Raw genomic sequence first — 23,636 nt, forward strand, 5'->3', positions numbered from 1 at the left:
CTTACCAAGAATTTTTATTAAGAATGAGTTTTTAATTTTAACGGGTGCTTTCTCTGCATCTGTGTAGTTGATAGCATACAATCCAAACATCCTTGAATAATATATTGGGAAAAACCCTATGTTGTCATGATGCACTCTTAAAAAAAATACTATTTGATATGGTTTACTAATTTTTTAAAAGTTCTTTTCCATTATACTCGTAAGAATGATAGTGTTGCAGGAAAATGGGGCATGAGAGGATGATCGTGTCCCAGGTTTTGGGTGAGTCCCTGGGATGCGCCTCGCCGAGTGAGGGTCCTTGGCTTCATGGAGGACAGAATTCAAGAGCAAGTCATAGTAAAGTGAAAGTAGATTTATTCAGGGCTATACACACTCCATAGACAGATTGTGGGCCATCTCAGAAGGCAAGAGAGGACCTGGGAGATGGGGTCGTCTAGGAAAGTGAGAGCCACTTGGGAGATACAGATTCCGTAGGCAGAATGTGGGCCATTTCAAAAGGCGAGGGGTCCAGGGTGTGCGGGTGGTTAGTTTTATACAAGTTCAGTAATTTTATATGCTAACAAGTGGGAGGATTATTCCGGCTATTTGTGAGGAGGGGCAGGGATTTCCAGGAATTGAGCCTCTGTCTACTTTTTGGCCTTTTATGGTCAGCTTCAGAACTGTCACATTACCTGTGGGTGTACCACTTAACATGCTGATACATTACAATAAGTGCATAATGAGGCTCAAAGGCTACTGGGAGTCAAGTCTTCCACCGTCTTAGCTTAGTTCGTTCTAACTAGTTTATGTCTGTCCTCAACTGCTGTGTCATTCTTCTCATGGTTGTGCCCTGCCCGCTTCCCTCCTGTCTCATTAGTCTTCTACCTTAAAAAAAAAAAAATCGTTCTTTGTATTGTTAACAAGGTTATATTAGCACCATAGAATTATCTGTGTATCTTTGTCCTTTGCTGGTCTCTAAAATTTATGTTGGGAGATGGAGGTTATCTGTTTCTTGACTTTTTTTTTTTTTTTCCTAATAGCTTTATTTGAATATAGTTTGCATACACTGCAATTCACTCATTTAAAGTGTACAGTTTAATCAGTGGTTCTTAGTATATTCACAGTGTTGTGCCACTGTCACCATAATAAATTTCAGAACATGTTCATCACTAAAAAGAAACCCTGTATTCATTAACAGCTACCTATATCCTACCTATACTACCTATATATACCTATATGCTACTTATATCCCCAAATCCCCCTAGTCCTAGGCAACCACTAATTTACTTTCTGTTTTTATACATTTGCCTATTTCGAACATGTCACATAAATGGAATCAAATATGATCATTTGTGACTGACATCTTCACTTAGCATCATGTTTTCAAGGTTCATTCATGTTGTAGCATATCAGTATTTCATTACTTTTTATTGCCAAATAATATTGCATTGTAGGGATATCCCACTTTTATTTATCCATTCCTCAGTTAACGTATATTTAGGTTCTTTCCATTTTGTGGGTATTATGAATAATACTACTAAGAACATTTGTGCCTAAATTTTTGTGTGAACATCTGTTTTCATTTCTCTTGAGTATATGCCTATGAGTGAAATTACTGGATCTTATGGTAACTCTATATTTGTTTGAGGAACCACAAGACTGTTTACCAAAGCAGCTTCACCATTTTACATTCCTACCAGCAATATATGAGGATTCCAATTTCTCCACATTCTTACTAGCATTTATCATCTGTCTTTTTTTATCATAGCCACCCTAGTGGATATGAAGTAGTACCTCTTTGTAGTTTGATTTGCATTTCCCTGATGGCTAATGATGTTGATCATCTTTCATGTGCTTATTGGCTATTTGCATATCTTCTCTGGAGAACTGTCCAGATCCTTTGCACATTTTTTATCTGAGTTGTCTTTTTGTTACTGAATTTCAAGAGCTCAGTTTATATTGTGAATACTAGGCTTATCAGATATGTGATTTGCAGATATTTTCTACCATTCTGTGGGTTGTCTTTCTACTTTTTTGAGCATGTCCTTTGAAGCATAAAGTTTATAATTTTGATGAAGTCCAAGTTAAGTTATTTTGTTTCTTTTGCTGCTTGTGCTTTTGGTGTCATATCTATTGCTTAATCCATGGTCATAAAGACTTAAGCCTGTGTTTTCCTCTAAGAGTTTTATAGGTTTAGGTCTTACATTTAAGCCTTTGATACATTTTAAGTTAATATTTACATATGGTGTGAGGTAGTGGTCCAACTTAATTCTGATTTCTGTGACTATTTTTTGAAGTTTCGATAAAACTTGACTATTCAGCCACTTGGGACTTGTGTGTTTTGTTTTGTTTTGTTTGTGTGTTTTTGTTTTTCTCCTGTGGATAATTTAAAACTGCTAATTTGCTTTCTTCAAACATTATAGTCCTGCTTAGGATTTTTATTTCTTCTTGAAAGGGATTGTCAAATTATATATTTTCTAGGAAATCTTCTACTTTGTCTTAAGTATTTAATTAATGAGTAAAAAAATTGTCTGCCTTTTTATTCTCATTATTTGTTTGTGCTTGCTGGTTTTTATTCCTGGTTAGTCTTATCACAGGACTGCTGTTTCTGCTTTTTTTTTTTTTTTTTTTTTTTTTAAAGAATAAACTTTTGATTTTGTTGTTTCTTTTTCCCCCCACTTGTTTTCTATTGTATTTTTTTCTTTTATTGTTATTATCTTCTTTCAACTTAGTTTGGATTTTCTCCCTTTTCTTAGATGCTTAGTTTTTGATTTTTAAAAATATAAGCATTTAAGACTATGAATTTCCTTCCAAGTACTGCTTTTGTTGTATCTCACAATATTTTTCTATTATAGTTTAGGATCTAAATGTTTAAAGTTTTCTATTATAATTATAATGGCCTCTGAATTTCTAAGAACATAGTGTTTTTTTTAAGTGTCTACATCTCCGAAGTTTTAAGTTATCTTTTAGTTGATTTCTAGTTTTACTGGCCTTGTGACAAGTGGTTGTGATCTGTATGTCAGTTCTTTTCGTATTTGGTTGAGATTTCCTTTGCATCCTGGTAATTCATCAATTTTTATAAATGTTCTAATTGCATTTAAAACTATGTGTATTCTCTAATTACTGGATGTTCTTTGTCTTTGGTTCAAGGTTATCAAGTGTGCTGCTAAAAAAATCTTCAAAATTCTTTCCAATTATTTTTCTTGGGCTTTCTTTTAGAAATATGTTAATATGCTTTATTATGGTTGTGGATTTATCAGTTTCTCTGTGTGCTTCTCTCAGATTTTGCCTTTTGTGTTTTGAGTCTGGTGGTATTTTCATATAAGTTCGTAATTATTATCTTCCTGGGTAGCATGTTCTTCCATCACAGAAGAGACAGGCAAGCTTTCTTATTTCTCCTTGTGAGTTATCCTGTCTTTGAGGGTAAAGCTTTTCAAAGGTCTCAGCCTTATGTGAGATCTCAGTTCCATCTCTGAGCCTTGTGAGCTCAACATCTTGAGATCTACCTGCTCACGGACTTTAAAGCCATTGACATACACAGTGTTAGTGCTTGTTGTTGTCATTCTTTCTTTTTTTCTGGTGCCAGGGGGACTCTGCTTTCTTTTTTTTGAGTTCAAATATGCATTCAAAAGATTCTATTTTACCCAGCTCTCCCAGCTATTGGTAGTGAGGGAATTTTTAGGTTTATCTATTTTTTGTTCAATTGTTGCAACTGGAAATTTCTTTTGTTTAGTATTTTACTTTGTATTCCCTTTGTTTCCCTTTGTTGACATATTCCTATTCATATTTCTTTCTAGCGTTCAGTTTAGCTCTCTCTAGTTATTTTTATCCAATGTGAAAGGAAATAATAATAGTAATGTTCATTGTGAAGAGAATAGCTCTCTGTTTGGCATTTTTGAGCAATTTGGTTAAAAATAGTACCGCATAAAGAATGTGACAAAAATTAATGTCTATAAATCACTGTTTAAACCACGGTTTAGTGTTGAGTCTGTCATCTAATTTTAGTTTTATTTTATTTTTACAGTCTAAAACAGAGTGGAAAATTCCCTGGAAATCCCTGGCCTCCCTATAAGAAAAGGACACCACTCCATCCCAGCTATAAAGGTCTCATGAGACTTTTGCACTGTAAAACTTTACACATTGTGCTATTCACTCTGCTTTACAAGGTACAGTAGTAATTTGAATAGAAAGATTCAGATTAGAATTTATTTCAATAATTTTAAAATAAAAGTGCTAAAGGATAATGTTTATATAACAGTACCATTTATAAAGCAAAGTGTATTTATATATTTAAGATGTGTGAGGATATGTCATAATCACATATATATGAATTCTCTTGTATTCTATATATAATTTCAAGTCTGTCTAAGTTGAAAATAATGGACCTACACCATTCTTTGTAGGAAACTGTCCATCTTATACAGTTTCAGATAAGTCTATGTCTTTATGGCTTCTGTGCTACAAGAAGTGAAATATTGTGTGACTGCAGGAAGAGTGGAATGAATATTAGGGACCAAACAACCACCAGTATCCACTAAAATGACAAAACTAAGAAAGCAGTTATAGGGGCCAGTGACCCTGTGTTTAGGCTTTTTCTCTTGGCTTTCTTCCTCTGATCAGGAATGTAACATGGAAGGATTTGAATGGGCTCCTATGTGATAACATTAAGAATTTTCTCTGTTAAATACTTTAGAAACTCAAAAGGTGATACTTTTGCTTTCTTGTTACCTAGAAATAATTTTTTTCTTGGGTCTTCTCACACAGGACTGACTTATTTATTTGGCTAACATTAATTGATGCTCAAAAATTGTATATATAATATTGTGGAATATGTGAATATATATAATAGGCATATTTATGTTATAGTCTGAATAAGAAGTGAAAGACAAAAAACTGCTCATGTTATATAGATAAAATAAGACATAAAGTAACTATAATAGATAAACATCATACAAATGAGATACAAAGAAAAAACTATTGTTTTTTTTTCTAATTAGAATTTGAAAAATTAAAAATTAAAAGAAATAGAAAAGTAAGCCTTGAAGGCAAATTTCCAATTACTACATATACATTATTTAAATCAAGAAAACATATGTAACATTTAGTTAAGTAGACATTTTAGTTTTCTCTTAATGTTTGCTGTTTAAATAAATACAGCTTTTAGATTTCTGTACTTCTCATTCTTTTTAACTCCACCCCATGACCAGTTTTTCATTTTACTTGTAAGAATTACTCCTGTTAAGCTTTTAGACATGTGCTTCAAAAAACATCTTGAATAGTTTATTTTCATTAATTTCTATGAGAATTATTCAGTAAAATGATTTAAAATGTTTTTTTCATTAAAAAAGGAGAATTTTTTCTTCTACTGTGAGTAACACCATGAGTAACACTATGAGTAACAGTGTAACACTAAAAAGTAACACTATGAGTAACAGACATTTTTTAAATACTTACTTAGTGCCAGATTTTGTATCCAATGTAATGTGTATACATTATATACATACTTTGTTTAATTATAGCAAAAAAATCTTGAGTAAAAGTTCTGTTATTATTCTTATTTTTCAGATATGATTTTTTAAGTTTTAGAGGTTAAATAATTAGTTCAGATATTGAAGCTGTGTAGATATAATAATAAATAAGTCAGTAATTCATGATTTAAAAATTAAAGAAGCCTTAACTGCAAATGATTTGTGTTCTTTCAAGTTATATTTTTTCAAGCTTTCCATTTGCTTATTATAAAAATTATGTTTCATCAAAAATAGAAAGGCAGTGTGTAGTTGTTTCAAGATTATTATGAACACATTTTTTAAAATTTCAACTTTATGATAGCTTTAATGATTATAGAAAAACCTTTAATTGACATTGCATTGTCTGGTCAGCTTTTTAAAAATCAGTGTCAGTAAGCCATTTCATCTCCTGCCATGTTTAATATTAAAAAAACTTTAATATGGAACATGTTAATGAAACTCCCCAGAAATCATTCTTTTTTTTTTTTTTTAACAATACCTAATAAAGTTTTTTTCTTGGCCTTTAAGTTACTCATTTGAAATTGTAAGATATAATGCCACAGAATTTCAAGCCAAAATTTATTTCATTTTAGCTAGTAATGTTTTATTTATTAAGAGGAGACAGAGTGTATGTAGTAATGATAGGCAGTTGTTGGGAGTCTAGTATCTGTGTTCTAGTGTTGCTTAACACAAGCTGGGTGTGTGTGGCTGAGCCTCGGTTTCCTCTCTATAAAGTACTGGGTTGGAAAGGATGACCTCTGTTGCCTCCCGGCATTCAGTCCCCTCTCCCTACTTATCCTGTTCCTCCTGCTCCTCCCACCATCCATACCACCTACCTACTTTTTGTTGAACATCAATTGCTAGATACTGTACTGAACAAATTATGTATATTAACCATGAATCCTTGCAAAAATTCTGGACTCTTATTTCAGTCTTAAAGATAAGAAAACTTAAGGCCAGATGTTGTTCATGGTCAAATAGCTAGATACATGCAGAATTTATTTTGAAAAATCAGGTTTTTAAAAGGTTTTAGAATCTGTTCTCACCATGTGCCACACAATATGAATGGAAAAGCCTTCTCAGTAGTCAGAACAAGCATTAGAAAGTCAGTGAACTGAAAGCATTTTTTTAGTCATAATAGGTTACTTCCTAAGTGACTAAGTCCTTTCCAAGCACCCACTGCCATTTGGGCAGTTTCTTTGAGTCTCAGCGTAGACGGGCCTCTCTTTCGCTCTCTGCAGTCTTGCCCTCAGCTGACAGTGCCACTCCTTGCAGAACCTCTTCCTCTTACTCCTTCTGTAGTTTGGCCAGATGGCTTTTTTTTTTTTTTTTTTTAAATAATAAGGACAACATGATAACTGTTAGGCTGTTTTTTTTCTTATGGTATTTTATGTATCTTCTGGGCAGCAGTTTGTTGCATCATATGGAATGAGTGATTGGTGTAGGTTAGACCTAAAGTCCTGCATTAGATGTGTAAGGCTTGCGTTGTGTAATCCATGTATGATAAGGTCATACTTATCAGTGTTTCCTCCAAGAAGCCTCTCTCCTAACCACTTGCATTCCTTTTTCCTTTTTTACCCATATAAACCACACATTTGCATACACATTTACATAGCTGCACAGAACACTAGAACTTTAATTTTAGAGACAGATTTTAAGAATATTAATGTTCCATAAACTGTTGTTGTGCTCCCAGTTATATGCCAGGTGCTATGCTAAACACATATCTATGAATTATCCTGTTTAACAAACTTTCTTGTGTAATATTCTTATTACCAGGAGAAGTGTGTCAGCAAATGAGGATGTGTGATATTCTTGTTAAATTATTTTGTTAGATCCTAGTATTTTAATAATAATGGTTTTAGTGGATTATTTAATGTGTTAACCTTTAGGAAATCAGTGGACTAATATTTCTAGTTACTGCCTAAAATACTATGTGATCTTGGGAGGGAACCTGTTTTTTTTGGTTTTAGTTTGTCTTTCCATCAAAATACAGCTTTACTTACATATCTGATTATAAATTTTACATACATATACACACATGTATATATATATTTTATGTTACTTTCATCTACAACATTAAAAATTTTTTTAATATTTAAACGAAATGCGTTTTGTGGAAAAAAGTAATTATGGGGCATTTTTTTCCCTTTTTAAAGATTTTGATGGATCATCAAAATCTGTCAGAACATGTACTCTGCATGGTTTTATATCTGATTGAATTAGGACTTGAAAATTCAGATGAAGAGGAATCAGATGAAGAGGTAAGTAGTTTCTTATATTTTTAAATATTTAAAGTTATGACCTGCCTTAATAAAAGGTCATATGCCATCTTGAAACGTATGGATTCATCATAACTCAGATAAAATCTTCTTAAGAGCTTTTGGAAAAGGGCCATTTTAATTTTCAAATACATAGGTTCTTTTAGAGGTTTAATTAATACATTAAAATCTACTTACAGAATTATTGAATTTGAAATTTGTAATTCATAATATATAGATCTTAAAATGGTTAATGCATTTTTGGTGTTATGCTAATGACATTGATTACTGGTAAATATTATGTCAGGCCTTCAGTCTAGAAATTCTAATAATTTGATTAAGGATTATTTTTGAGTAGTAAATTCTTTTTATAAAGATTTTGAGTTAATGAATAATATTGTTATAAGGGAGAATGTTTAAATTACTTAAGCATACTAGTTGTTAAAGTGTTTCAGAACTTTCGAAGTATAATTTCCATAAAAGTATTGTTACTACAGATTGATTTTACAAATGAATATTTCCCTCATTCCTTTGCTCCTAAAGACAAAATATAATACAATATAGGAACAGATAAGTAAAAAGACTGGACAGTACTTTGTAGTCTAAGTTGAATCAACATACATGCTTTCATAGATATTAAAAGATCATTAAGATCCCTCTAAGACTAAGTCAGATTTTTGGTTGATTTTTCACAGTTTCTTCCACAATTAGTCCAAATTAGCATCATTTGACTGTATTATGAGATTTTCCTAATGAGTGATAAGTAATATTCTGTACTAGGTATTTCCAGATTGAAAATGTATTTTTTTTTTTTCAGGAGAAGTTGAGCTGACTTCCATTGGACTTCTCATATTAGTATTGGGAAATTTGTTCTTGAGTTTTGTGTTTGCATTTGGTTTTATTAGCATTTTGTAATTGTGGATGAGACTCTGAGGAATTGAGGAATATGACAGGCAGTGGACTGTTATTTGGGCTTGTTACATCTCCATTGTACCTTAGACCTGATTGACAAGGTTTCATATTTATTATGTTTATGTTTTAGGCATCAGTATGTGGACCAGAACGTTGTCATGACAGTTGGTTTCCTGGTAGTAACTTGGTGTCGAACATGAGACACTTTATAAACTATGTTAGAGTGAGAGTTCCAGAAACTGCTCCCGAAGTGAAGAAAGACTCACCTGCAAGTACAAGCTCTGATAGCTTGGGTTCTTTACAAGTAAGTGAAAGCAGAGAAAGGAAAAAGGAAAGATTTTGTTATGTTGGGATGTGTTGTTTAGATCATCCTGTCACATCCAAAAGAAAAGGAAATGTGTCTGTAGATCACTTTAAATGATGTAGATGTCTTTTATTTCCTCTGATATATCTAAGCAACTTCTGCCTCACACATCTTTTTCCTTTAATCTGCCAGAGTTCACGACGGCCTAAAGTTCTTCAAAGAGAGGTAGATGTATATGCTATTTGCATTAACTAGCAATATGGCTTTAACTGGAAATGGGGATAGACGCTGAAGTATTTGTGTGTGTGTGTTTAATTAATATGGTTAGATTAAAAAAAAAGTTTTTTAACGTATGTGTGTGTTTTTAAAAGTACCTTAGGCTTAATTTTAAAGAAAATTCATATTATTTAACTTAAAAAATAATATGCATATTTAATAGTGGGTTTTTCTTAGTAGTGTTAGTATTTTGGACCAGTTATAAGTGACACATTTTGGTCTGTTTACATTTAGCATTTTTACTAACATCTTAAAAATGAATGTTTTCTAAATCAAATTTAATCTTTAGTTACTGGTGGCATGCCCATTCACTTTTTTTTTTTTTTTTTTTTTGCTTCTATGGTAGTTAATTAACTGGTAAAATAAGCCCACAAAAATCTTAAACTCCATATGTTGTGTATTTGGACTCATTTTGAAAATTAGCTCTTCCATTGCATGTGGCTTAATTAATTTACAAAAAGCAGAAATGAAAACTCTTAAAATGACATGGCAAATAACTAAACTTAAATACCTCTAATCCCTTTAATACAGATTTTTGCAGGTGGAGAACATTGAATCAGACGTTTCTCATAGTAGAGTCCATTTGTAAAAACTTTCTTTGTCTTTGACAATATGTTTTTGCTATGAATACCATAAAGATTTTGATTAATGTATTGGAATCTGTAAGAGGCAGCTTTTGCCTCTAATGCTGGTAGAGAGTACTTTGAAAAACAGCTTGGCTGTTAAAAAAAAAAGTATAATACAATTTAGCCCATAAAAGCTCAATTGATATTGAAGCATCCTTTCTGTTTGCTTAAAAAAATTAATGAAATCCATTAAACTGACTTGTATTTTAGTTAAAAGATGATTTCTAAGAGCCCTAATGCAATTTGACTTCTTTGGCAAAAAGGCTGTTTAGAGGCTAAATTACTGAGAAAAATAGGTAAAAAAAATCTGTTTAAATAACAAATTATAGTGATATTTAAATATAAAACAGATCAATTTTATTTTTCATCTTTATATTTCATTTTATTAACTTTAAGCATTTGTGTTAGAAGTAATTTTCAAACTTCCAAAGTTCCTTAAAAAATGAAATTAATTAGCAGTCAAATTCATCAACTTGGCAAAATTAATTTATAATTTACTAAAGCAGAAGATATAGTGGTCTCCCAGAAGTTAATAAAGAGTATAATATTCTTTCTGAATGTTGGATAGAATAGCTTTTATTCCTTTAAACTGATGAAGAACTTAGTTTATGATTCTTCTTTAATATAGCTATAGGTATTACTCAAGCTTTGTCTATTTTTCTGGTAGATAGGCCCAGGAAGTTACAAAAAAGGTGTTACTGTGGATAATCTTCTTTCTCATCAGTGTTGTTTCCAGATTGAGTGGGACTAAGTTTATTTGAGGGAATTGAAGAGATAAATGTACTTAAAGAGCAAATCTATTGAATATGTCTTTGGATGAAACTTTGAACATTCCTTTTTGAATGTTAAAAACTAATGTGTTTTTAAACTTGACACTGAGTAACTTCTCTTGATTTTTCTTTCTTTCTCTTTTGAATGGTAGAATTCTGGTACAGCTCAAGTTTTCAGCTTAGTAGCAGAGCGTAGAAAGAAGTTTCAAGAGATCATCAATCGCAGTAGCAGTGAAGCAAATCAGGTGGTTCGTCCTAAAACTTCAAACAAATGGTCTGCTCCTGGTTCAGCTCCACAGTTAACCACAGCCATTTTGGAAATTAAAGAAAGCATATTGTCTTTGTTAATTAAACTTCACCACAAACTCTCAGGAAAACAAAACTCCTACTATCCTCCTTGGCTTGATGACATAGAAATTTTAATCCAACCAGAAATTCCTAAATATAGTCATGGAGATGGTATAACTGCAGTAGAAAGAATCTTACTAAAAGCTGCACTGCAAAGCAAAATGAACAAACGCATCATTGAAGAGATATGTAGGAAAGTGACTCCTCCTGTACCACCTAAGAAAGTCACTGCGGCAGAGAAGAAAACACTGGACAAAGAAGAAAGGTAATTTTTATTTTTACTTTTTTAAAGTTGTTTTTGATTTTATTTCTTTTTTCCCCCTTCCTTCCTTCCTTCCTTCCTTCTCTCCTTCCTTCCTTCTTTTCCCCTTAATGGTGGCACTGAGGACTGAACCCAGGACCTGATGCATGCCAAACATGTGCTCCTCCACTGAGCAATACCCTCAAACCCCTCAGTAATTTTTATTTTTAATGCTTTAAACTAATGTATGGTATAGTTGAAGATTTTATATATCCCCCCTTTGGCCATCTGAGGCTAATCACCTGGATTTTTAGCAGCTATAATCATAGCTCATTAATTTGTAAGATAAATGGAATGAAAGATAGTGCTTGTGTGTTAGCATGCTTGAGTTAGTTGAGGGTGGGAAGATAAGAGTTTTCGACCCCAACATTAAATTTACTACCTTATTCTTGTAGGCCCTTTTGGAAAAACTGCTATCTCTATTATTACTGTGGGGATCTAACAATTCTGTGATTTTCAAAAACTATTATGAATTCAACTTTAAATAAAAATAGAAAATTTTAAATTTTAAAAATATTTCTTAAAAATTTGGTTTTTTTTGGTCCTTTCCAATCTTTCTGGTGTATGATCACAAATTATTAAACAAGTAATGTTTTAAAACATAGTTATGGTTTTAGCTTTTAGAACTTTAAGTTGTCTTTAATTTTTGTTAAATCATAATATTTATAAATTTTTTTTCCTGTCAGTGTTACTGTTTAGCAAGATAAGGGAGGATAGGAAGAGGCTCAGGCTTAGCAGTAAAATTGATACGCTCAGTTTTGTACGTTACTGAGCTTAAGGAAGGCATCCAGGTGAAGATGTCCAATCAGATAGAGGATTAGAGACTTAGGGGAGAATTGGGAGTTAGACCTACAGATTTGGGCATGTAGGTAATAGTTAAAGCCTTGTATATGAAAGAATGTATACTGTAAGAAGATGAGAACACTTAATACAAAACTCAAGGAAAAAAACATTAATGGGAAGGAGTACCTACAAAGGTGATTCAGAAAGGGATGGCAGGAGTGGAATAGGAGGAAAACTGCAGAGTGGCATTAGAGAGATGTAAGAGGAGGAGGTTTAGAAAGGAAGAAACTTAACCAAGATTGTTAAATGCTGTTAAAGTTCAGGTAAGATTGGCAGTCCCTTTGATTGGATAGTTAGGAGGTCATCCTTTGGTAACTGTAAGGAGCAAATTTAGTCATATATAGATAGCTGTACTTCATTTTTGACATAAGTTTGTTACGAATCATTTATAATAAGAATATATACAAAAACTTTAGTACATTTGGAATTTGGGACAGTTCTTATTTCTCATAGTACTTTATAAATAGGAATTGTTATAACTAACATGTAATTTAGATGAAAGTTCATTAATTTTGAATTAGTAACTGCTTAGAATTTAATAGATCTACTGTAAAATTAGAGATTAAAAATGAGGTAAAATTTTAATTTTTGTTAACTTCTTATTAATTGGTCATCTTTCATTTTGATTATAGAATAATGTCTTTTTAAAGGAAGATAAAGATGCAGTGAATCAAAGTTTATTTTATTTGGTTAAAGGTATTTTGTAATTATTACTCATAACAGATGTGATACTGGAGGACATAGTTCAGATGGATGCTGTTTTTACGAAGGCACTGTGCTATCGTAATAAATAATATCCTAAAAATTTTTAAAGGCTTTCTTTGTAATGGGCTTTTTTTCCTTTGAGTGGCAATGATATTAACAAGGACTTGAAACTAATTCTGTAGCAGACAGCTCAGAATTAAAATGAATCTGTTAGAATCTCACTATGCTTCTCACATTGTCTTCTCTCAATTTATTTTGGGTTTTGGATTAAGTTTCATAATAAAGGCAGAACAGTTCATAAACACTTAATGATGATCCATTCCCAAGTACCTCACCTATAGATAAACTTGGCATCACTTTCACGATAGGTTAACTCCATAGAAAACAAGATACAAATAGGAAACCTTAGAGGGCTGTAACAATATTCAACCTCATTGTCTCCACCTCTGAGGTCATAGTGGAAAATTCCTGAGTTGTATGAATCTGCCAGAACTTGTTTCTTTTTGTTAATGCTCTTTATTCACATTTATACCCAATTTTAGAAGGGAATAATAAATTAAGAAAAAAATTCATGATGGAAAAATAACAATGACATTCCTTTTCTGGAAATCATGGAAAGTTACTATGGAAATGCATTTTTTAAAGCAATTTAAAACAACACCCATTTATTTACTCATTGTTTCTGTATGTTGAAGTCACATACCATGACTGGATTCTCTGGTCAGAGTCTCACAAGGCTAAAATCAGGGTGGCAGCCATAATTATCTGGAGTTGACAATAATTTCAGAATAGAAATGAGTTTTAATACTATTGCCAGTTATATTTGAGGCTTTCTTATATTTGATATTTAGATTTGTTATTTGAAGTATTATTTTATGAATATGTATATATTCTAAATATACATGTACATAATTAAATGTGATCTGTAGAATGCATAACTCACTGTTTTAATTAAATAAACACACTAAAACTTACGTTTAAAAAGGAGTAGTGTAGGAGATGAAACATGTCTTCTATCAGTGCTATTATTCTTTAAGCATTTTTGGAGGTCTCATAAGTCTCATAGGTCTTTGAGCATCTACAAGACATTTTTGTTTATTTTCATTTCTTGGTGGCAAATTTTTGTCCTTTGAGGATGGATTTAATTTTGAAGTCTTTTTATTTTGAAGAAATCTCAAACCTACAGAAATATTTCAAGGATAGTAAAAATAACTTCCTGGATCATTTCAGAGCAAGTTGCTTTACCCTGGAGTACTTCAGTGCATATTTCCTAGACCTAGGGGCATTTTCTTACATAGTCACAATATACCTTTCAAAATAAGGAAATTAACATTTTATTTAGTATGATAATACCCTTAGATCCCAAGCTTTGACAGTTGTCCCAATAATGTTTCTCAGAGTAGAAAGATCCAGTCCAGAATCAGTCATTGCATTTGGTTGTCTCTTTGGTCTCCTTCAATATGGAATAGTTTCCTCAGTCTTCCCTTTATTTTCTTGGCCTTGGCACTTTTGAAGGTTACAGGTCAGTAAACACTGTAGGATGTTCCTCAGTTTGGACTTGTCTGCTGTCCCATTATGTTTAGATTCAGGTTATGCCTCTTTGAGGGGAATATCAAGGAAACGTTGCTCTTTGGATTCCATCCCATCAGATGTCACATGATTTCAATTTGTTTCATTACTAGTGATTAACTTTGATTACTTAATTAAGGGGGTATTTGCCAGACTTCTTCACTGTCAAGTCGTTACTCTGTAACTTTCCTTCCTTCTCCTCTCCTTTGTAATTAATATGTAATTTATATAGATATACTTGTGATGCTGCAATAGCCTGTTCTTCATCAACTTTTACTTTATTCATTTATTTATTTTTATTAGTTTGGAGTTAGGGTTTCCTATGGATTATATGGATTATAATCTCAGATGATCGTTAGACATTTTGATGCTCAAATTGTTCTAGATTTGACCTGTGAGAGTCTCTTCAAGCTGCTCTCTGTGTTCTTTTGATTTACCCCCATCATTCTTTTTTCTGATTTTCTGGAGCAAGAGGATAGTTCAGGTTCATTTTGTGTTTGGTATTAGCCATTTCTCCAAGGAGTTCTCATTACTTTTAGTAGAGACTGATGTTTAGAAACCACATTCTAATGAGCTATAGCTATTAACAGACCCTCTTAGTGAGCAGAGAGAGAGAAAGAAAGAGAGAGACAGGGGGAGGGGAGGGTGGAGGAAAGGGAGAGACAGGTATTAAAACTGTGACTGTGAGTTCCACCTGATAATTCCAATTCTATTCTGACACCATAGGAGTTATTCTTGTTTTTTCTCTTTCATGATTATAACTCTCTACTCCCACAGTGAGAAACCTGGCCACTATAATCCCCAACATGTATTACTTTTTGATTAGTTCCCTTGTATGTGACCAATTTCTTGTAACTTTGCCCCATACGAATGCCCTCCCGTGCCAGGATGTTGGGTCTTGACACCCTTTCTAGGCCTCTGTGCCACCTTCCATGTTCAGGAAGGAAAGAGAGCAGGAGTGGTTTTTAATTTTTGGAAGTGGCCAGTGTCATTAGGAGTCAAGTTTGATGAATAATGTGAGTGATCAACCTGGATAATATTTTGGCTTAAACACAAAATAAAAAATTAGTTTTATTTATTAAGTATAAAATGAGTTTTCTTAAGTGGTTTCTAAATTGTATTTAAAGTAAATGTTAGAAAAGGAGTGTTAAAAATCTCTTGAACTTTATTGGTAAAAACATGTAGCTTCTTATGGTGAGCTGGACCACAGTACTTGACTTTGTAGATATTTGTGATTGTTTCCACTGACTGGGTGGAAGCAGATGTGTGAATAATCTAAAAATTACTATTAGCAGTCCATTCTTCTAAATTCTGTATTCTATATCCTTCAATCATTTCAGATTAATAGAAGAATTCCTTTAGGTTTCCCATAGAAATGACCTCATAAAATCTCAGTTTAATAAAATTCATTAACAGTATATAGATATAATAGTCACTAAAAGAAACTGCCATAGTATATTCCATCTGTTTTGTTTCTGATATTCTTTGTATCATGAGCTATGATAAACCCCTTTTTGAGTTTTGTTTGAGTAAAAAGTTCGTCTCTCCTGGTCTAATATATAACTCACCTTTTAACCTTTTTCTTCTTCCTCTCCCTCCTCTCTTGTTTTAAATTGCTGTATTAACCTTACCTTGCTGGGGGCAGAATTCCATGCTTATTAGTATTATTAGTATCGCTAAACCTAAGGAAGCCTATTTCCTTTTTTTTATTAGTTTACTTTTATTTTCTCATTCTTATGTTATAGTCATGTGTTTTTTGCAACCAGCCTCAAATTAAAATACTCTTTGGACGTAGATAAGGGATAATTAATAGAATAAAGTGAACTAATCCAAAGGAATATTTATACTTAGATTTGTAATATAGCTTTATTCTTTATGTTGTGTTTCAGACTCTTTCATATTCTTTTACTTCAAACAAAATAAACCAAATTTGGAATATTTTCTAGTAGAAACTGGGAACCGTCCTGGCTTTTGCTATTTCTCTTTTAGGAGAACCTGATTCTTAAGATAACAGTAAAGCTGTCTATTCTTATCTTTTAGATTCTGTTTATAGCATAACATAATAGTTTCTTCTAGCAACCAGTTTGCTATTATTTGTGCCTGGGGTTAAATTGTGAGTTCATTACTAAAACTCCACTTACTCTTGCTATAAACTGACATGTACTTAGGAAATTGTGTTGTTGGAATCCAAATTTGTGTCTACTTAAATTATTATTTCACATTTTAAAGTAAATTTTGGCTTTTATTTTTACCTGTTTAAGTCTAGTGATTTTCAAACCATTTTGAAGCAGCAGAATCCTTTTAAGTACAGTCAAATTTTACATGAAATTTAATACATAGTACATAAAATTGGTTGTTCCTGTGTGTCAGCAGCCTTTCCTATATTATAGACCCCTGAAAGATAGTAGGTAAGTCTTAAGCACATCTGGTACTTATCACTTTATTTCTGTTTGATCTAGGAGACAAAAGGCTAGAGAGAGGCAGCAGAAATTGCTTGCAGAGTTTGCTTCACGACAGAAGAGCTTCATGGAAACTGCAATGGATGTTGGTAAGTCAAAGTTTATTAGTTTAGAACTCTCATACTTGGTTATTACCTTAGGGATTATCTAGTCCAATCACCCACCAGTTTTAAACATTACAGACAGATGATTTGTGGTCTTTATTTAAACAGTAGAGTGATGGGAGATCAGACTTTTGTCATAGGCAGTCAGTTCTGTCGTTGAGTAGCTGCAGCTGTTAGAAAGTCCTTCCTGATGGTAGCCATGCAGCGTTCTCCTGCTGCCCTCTTCTGTTAAACTGCTTTTGATTTGTGAGGTTCACCAATATGTATTTACTTATTCTGTTTTTTTTTTCCTGTGAAATTATTCTAAGATCCTTGAAACAGTTTTAAATACTTTTAGTGTCTCTTCCTTCTGCCACTCCTTCACTATTTCTTAAAATCAGATATACTTTGCAGTTCCTTTAGGGTTAGTATTAGCATTTGTACAATGAGAGGATGTGCCGTTTTCCTGTATGATGGTAGATTGCTGTGAGTAATCGTTTACAAACATTGGAGAAATAGATTAAATCTCACTTAATGTCAGTCTTCAATTAACCAGGATATACCCTTCCCTGACTACTTAGATTTCAGTGTTTTTTTTTTTTAACTTATAGATAAAAATACTGAAAGAAAATACACTTAAGTCATGCCTTTAGTTAAAATTTATACAAGTATGTGCATTCAGACATGCATAAACCTTGTCATGCACTTTTGTGCACCCAAGCACACATAACCCGTGTTCAAAAGAGAGATGGAGTAGGGGATCAGTCCAGATTTAGCATGGTGTGTTCTACAGCATCAATAGTGGGGTTTATGTTTGTGATGTAACTTTGATGTAAGTATACCAAATTTTGTTTATTAAATTAACTTACTATCAAATGACTTTCTCATATGGAAGAGGAAGATTTAGTTCACTGACACTACTTTCCCTTTCTCCATGTTGTCTTTTCTTCCTTCTTCTTTCTAAAAATTGACAATTACATTTTTTTGGTTTTTACACACTAATTATAATACTTATTAATTGTTCTATCTGTAGCCAGTTTGTTCATACCTCTTCATATGAAAAGAACTAATAAGCTCCTCTGTCTTTCCTTTCATTTCCCTTTTCCTCATCTCTCCTGCCTGCCTTTAATTAGGTATTTGTTTTCTTTTAAATTGTCAAGGTTGCTAACATTTTGTTTTGCAGTTGTAGTCAAGTCTTCCATCCAAAGGTTGATTCTAAAAATTGAAAAGCAGTTACAATGACTTTTTGAATATTGTTCGTACAGGGCTAAATAATATCCTGGTATTCATTTACCATTTTTGAGTCCAGTGGCCTGACTCCTATACCACTTTAAAGGAGACTGTATTTAGTATGTAGCCTCTTTTCATACAGTCTCTCAAGTGCTAAAACCATACCACCTTTTACTCATTTCTGTTTGGGCCATTACTTTGTTATATTTTCTTTTGTTTTTCCTGAAGTTTCCAACTGCCTTTTTTCTTAACTAATATGCCTTTATGATGTCTCTATTATTCTACCCACTCAGTCATACTGTCCTTTGCATGAAATTCTACTCCTGTCTGTCCGTTTGCTCTGTAGGCATGCTGTACAGCCTTTACCTTGGAATTTTCCTTTTGGAGGTTGATCTGGGGTTTCCTCTGTCTTAATCTCACTTCTTTTTTGGAGTCTTGGTTTGTTGGCATGCAGCCTCAAGTATATCCCCAATAGTGCCTGTGCAGTTAAGCTAAACTTTTTGATTCTTTGTATTTCCAGATGCAACTCTAGTCTGCTCTCATGCTTGATTGTTCATTTGTATGAATGTAGAATTCCTCATTGATACATATTTTCTGTCACAACTGTTAAAGCAATACACCCTTGTCTTTTACCATTCATTTGATAAGAAGTGTGGTGGTAGTTTGATTCTTATTCCTTTGTAGGTAAGCATTTTTTCCCCTTTCCTGTGACATTTTTGTAATCATTTGATTCTTAGAGAGCTGAAGTTTTATGATTTGTATCTAGGTGGATCTTTTTCATTCTCCTTAGTACTTAATGGGCCTTTTCAGTCCAAAGATTCATATATCTGAAGCTCTGAGAAAAAATTTTCCTATGTTTTCCTTGATAACTAGTATAGCCATCCTCCAAGATGATCCTCAATGATCTACACCTCCTAGTATTCAAGCCCTGTGTAGTCTTCTCTGACATTGTGCTAAAATTGGTGTGCATGACCACTGGAATATGGCAGAAGTGATAGTATGTCATTTCTGAGATTAGGTTATGAAAGATACTGTGGCTGCTGCCTTGACTCTTTTTTCTTTTGGATTACTCATTCTGGGTAGATCAGCTGCCATGTTATGAATAGCCCAATGGGGGAGCCTGTGTGGTTAGGGACAGACCTCTGACCAACAGTCATGTGAGTGAGCTTCTATGTGAAACTCCTAGCCCCAGTTAAGTTTTCAGAAGAGTACTCCTGGCTATTAGTTTGATAGTAGTCTTGTGAGAGATCCTGAGCTAGAACCATCTAGCTAAGCTGATTCTTGAAAACTGTGTGAGATGTAAATGTTTTAAGCCACCGAATTTTAGGGTAATTAGTTAAACAGCAATAGAAAACTTAACAGTACTTTTCTCCTTATATTTCCTTTATTCCCTTTTGGTGGGACTCTGACTAGTTGGATATTGGATCTCCTGGATTGATCTTTTAATCTTCTATGTCTTTTTTGTAGCATGTCTTCTTTTTGCTTTACATGCTTAGAGATTTCTTCTCTTCAATATCTTGGTCTTACTGTGTCTGTAGAATTTTTTCTCAAATATTTCTGAATGTATTAGAAGTCTCTCTCTCTTTCTCTCTCAGTTATCGTTGATCCTACTTAGAAAATTTAAGTTGGTTTTTCATGTTGTTAGTTTCCTCATTTGCCTGATAATTCTTGATTCTCCTGAAAAGATGTCCTGGGTAGTTAATTTGGGTTTACTCTTCTGAAGTGTAAATAGTTTTAATCCTGGTAATTCTCTTTAGCCTGTGTATGGGTGAGGCATGTCAACTGTCAGACTTAGGTTTGGGTGGCTAGACTGCTCTATTTGGGCCCCCAAATGTTAACATTCAATTAGAAACCCAATGCTTTCCAAGCAACTTACTCAGTTTCTTTGGTGAAAGATAGTCTTTTTTTCCTCCATGAGGTAAATACCAAGTTATCTGAGTGCTCTGTTAGTCAAAGTTGGGGAGGGAGTTGGGATGCTGAGTAGTGAAGTTCTGTATATAGACTCAATTTATTATGTTTTCTGAGTCACTTCATACTTAATGATACCTCTTCTCTGCCTCACTGGCTGATTCCGAGCCCAAAGTTGGCATTCTAATGGACAGATCAATTCTTTCTTTTCTGTAACTTTCTTATCGTACATAAGTGGTTGCAGAAATGAAAGCTTATGGCTTTCTTTCATTGTCAGCATGCCTCCATCTCTTCCAATCTTTCGGAAGTTTTATTAACATCTCTTATTTGTTGGTTAGTAAAATTTGCTTCCACAACTCCATCCTTCTATATTCTCATGGGGGATATCTCTTTATGTATTTCTCTACTTTTATTTCAGTGGTTTTTTTTAGAAGGAATGAGAGACAAGAAGCATGTGTTAAGTCTGCAGTCTTGAATTAGATACTTAATAATATTGTTATTATAATGTGTCAAGTTAAAATTTCTGTTATTACAAAAGTATTTTATTTTTACTATAAAAACTTAGAAAACTTATAATAAAAAACAAGAAAATATTATATTCTTACTACCAGATTTTCTTACCTAGACTGTATCCTTACAGATCTTTTTCTGAATATATATGTGTATAAATGCCTTTTTATTTTTTTACCAAAATGTTTTAATTTCACACATGTTTATTTTTATGAAAAGTTTCAAACATACAGAAAAGCTAAAGGAATAGTATTATAAATTTCCATGTACCAATATAACCTTCACCTACTTAATATTTTTCTTTATTTGTTCTTTCACTCACTGTCTTTCTGTCTGTCTCTACTAAATGAAGTTAAGTTGTAGACATCATGACACTTTACTCCTGAGTACTTCAGCATACATGTCCTAGGATTGAGAATATTCTCTTACTCAAGCACAATACATCATATGTAAGAAAATTACCTTTTCCTTCAAAGTAAAGAAAACAGCTTCTAAATACCAACCTTGATATTGTGTTAAACAATGAAATCATTGAATTAAGTTGAAAATTTTTAGATTGTTTACAGATCATTTTGTCCTTCAGTAATTCGACTAAGAGTATATAGTCAGAATCTCTGTGTTCTGAAGTCACTTGAAAGCAGTCTTTTTTTTTTTTTTTTTTTTTTGGCGGCAGGGAGGTGATGTAACCAGTTTGATGTACAGTTTGGTTTGTTTGCAACCTTAGGAACTAAAAAAAAAGCTTTAGTTAATAATGTTTTTAGAAATTGTTTTTATCTGTTGCATCCCACTCCCAAGTGAGAGAAAATAAAAACAGTTTTCTGAGGAATTGACTAAGCAAAGCATCCAGAGGAGGTTAGGTAATGTTGACCTGAATAGGAGAATGGTCACTCATTCCCTGAGGACACTGGAGGGAAGAAGGAAAGAGTGGATGGAGATAGAGGTAAGTTCCATCAGGGGTAAGGAAAACAGGAAGTTCAGGAGATCACTCAGTTGTTTCAATTTTCAGTGCTGTGTAAAAGGTGAGTTCTGGTGAATGAGAAGAATGCCACCTGAGGTTTGGTATAGTTGCTGAAGAGAGTGGGAGATGTTGCTCACCAAGGCTAAGTGTAAAAATTGATAAGCCATGCCTAGGGACCAGTTATGTTAAAGATCATAAATTTGAATGTCATTAGTCTTATTAGTCTGCAAAGTTGTTGACTTGCTGTCTTAAATCTTACTACTTTTTGGAAGGTTTGACCTTTTTTGGCAGTAGCCAGGGCACAGGAACAACAATTGAGGGATCAGGCAGACATGATTGCTAGCAAACAGAGGCAATTCACAGAAGCCATCAGGATAATGAGCTCCGCTCTCTCCTAGTCCCGGTTCTTTCATGCTGCAGTGGTGACAGGTGAGGTAATACAGATTCACGAGCATTTGGTTTATTTATGTTGGTTTTGGTCATGGCAATGGGATTTTGGACCATTCAGATTTGTATATTCCTTTTATTTGTAACTCAATCCCTTCTCAAAGAAATCTGTTTGATGCCCAAAACCTGTTTGAGACCTCATCTTCATACATTGCCCAAGATGAAAATTGCAAAGTCATATGTCTCACTGCCTCTGATTACTCTGTTCTTTTACACGTGGCCTTATGTATTACAATATTATTAACATCTGAGGTACTACTTATCAGTAGTGCAGATACAGTTTAATCTCAATCCATTCCTTTGCTTTGTCAGCTACCTTTTGTCTTGCCTTATTTCCCATGTTGTAAGAACGTAAGCATTCTACATTTGTTTTTTTCTAGTTTTGCCTTTATCTTTGTGTATGAGGGATGTTTTCCTAAGATTTCTAGTCTAGTAATGTAACATATAGAATATTTTAAATTTATAACATATAGTACTTTACAAATCCCCTAATCAAATATTTTACATTATTAGGTAAAAATTTAAGGACAAGTGCTTTTCTCTCTGAATGCAATAGATTTCTGCTCTGTGATTTGTACTCTTACTTGTCTGTTGATAATGCTTTTTCATAGTTATCAAGTTTCTTATCTGAAAAGTCTCACGTCTGCATTTGTGTCTATCTTTATCTCATCATTTCCCCCCATTATTTATTTTTACTAAGCTAGATGTAGAAGCTTTTCTTTCTTCTTTTTGATCATTGTTTTCTTTACCAAATGGGATCACCCTTCTTTGTTGTCTACCTCAGTAATACCTCCGAGTACTCGCTAGTAGTTCTGATTTCAGTAGTTCTCAACTTTGCACACTAGAATCATACCCTCCTTATAATAGTATCTGTGCCTGAGCTCCACTATAGACTAGTTAAAGAAGAGTCACTGGGAGTGGAGCTTAGGCATAGGAACCTTTTTAAAGTTCCCAGCTGATTGTACTGTGCAGCCAACATTGAGAACCACTGCTCTAGTTCAACATTTCTTTTCTTTCCATTTATTTATTTGAGGGGAGGGAGAGAAAGCTCATAATAGTCCATAATGAAGAAATTAACCTAGCCATGTGTCTATTATTGGATAATTACTCTATTTTCAGTTTGCTTTTTATTTTGTTGTAACTAACAGTGCTGTGGTCAACAGTCAGCTTAAGTTTCTGAGATTGGTCTATCACTATAGATAACTATTTGTTTATAGCCTCTAGATAGAGATAAGTGTTTATATAGTTTCAATACCTGTTAATTAATAATTTAAACTATCCAGTTACAGTTATAGAAATCTGACATTAACTCAGATTTTTTCCATGTATTGCCAGTTAAAGGTACAAAAAGTTCTTTCTCTAGAAATTTTTTGGTTTAGAAATTAGGGATTTTCCTTATAAAGCTAAACTTGGTCGTAACATATGATCCAGCTATCGTAGTCTTTTACCCAACTGGTATAAAAACTTATGTCTGCATAGAAATTTGCACATGAATGTTTATAGCATTCATAATTTATTCATAATTGCTTGGAACTGGAAGTAGCCAAGATATCCTTCAGTAGATGAAGGAATAAACAAACTATGGTACATCCATACAATGGAATACTATTCAAGAATAAAAACGAATAAGCTATCAAGCT

At 33.1% G+C, this 23,636-nt stretch overlaps 1 protein-coding gene across 6 annotated transcripts in view; it reads left to right on the top strand.

The window, feature by feature from the left end:
- Positions 1-23,636, top strand: part of UBR3 (ubiquitin protein ligase E3 component n-recognin 3) — a 185,234-nt gene that overhangs the window by 83,138 nt on the left and 78,460 nt on the right. For 3 of the 6 annotated variants that reach the window (XM_031451614.2, XM_031451613.2, XM_031451615.2), the window contains exons 20-25: positions 4,004-4,145; positions 7,646-7,750; positions 8,790-8,963; positions 9,156-9,188; positions 10,788-11,248; positions 16,861-16,949. In XM_031451614.2, coding sequence (XP_031307474.1) covers positions 4,004-4,145; positions 7,646-7,750; positions 8,790-8,963; positions 9,156-9,188; positions 10,788-11,248; positions 16,861-16,949 — 1,004 coding nt within the window. The remainder of the gene's footprint in view (positions 1-4,003; positions 4,146-7,645; positions 7,751-8,789; positions 8,964-9,155; positions 9,189-10,787; positions 11,249-16,860; positions 16,950-23,636) is intronic. The other 3 variants (XM_031451616.2, XM_010982499.3, XM_031451618.2) reach the window with 1 other exon arrangement.

The sequence above is a fragment of the Camelus dromedarius genome, chromosome 4 (assembly GCF_036321535.1).
Source record: "Camelus dromedarius isolate mCamDro1 chromosome 4, mCamDro1.pat, whole genome shotgun sequence".
Taxonomy (NCBI): domain Eukaryota; kingdom Metazoa; phylum Chordata; class Mammalia; order Artiodactyla; family Camelidae; genus Camelus; species Camelus dromedarius.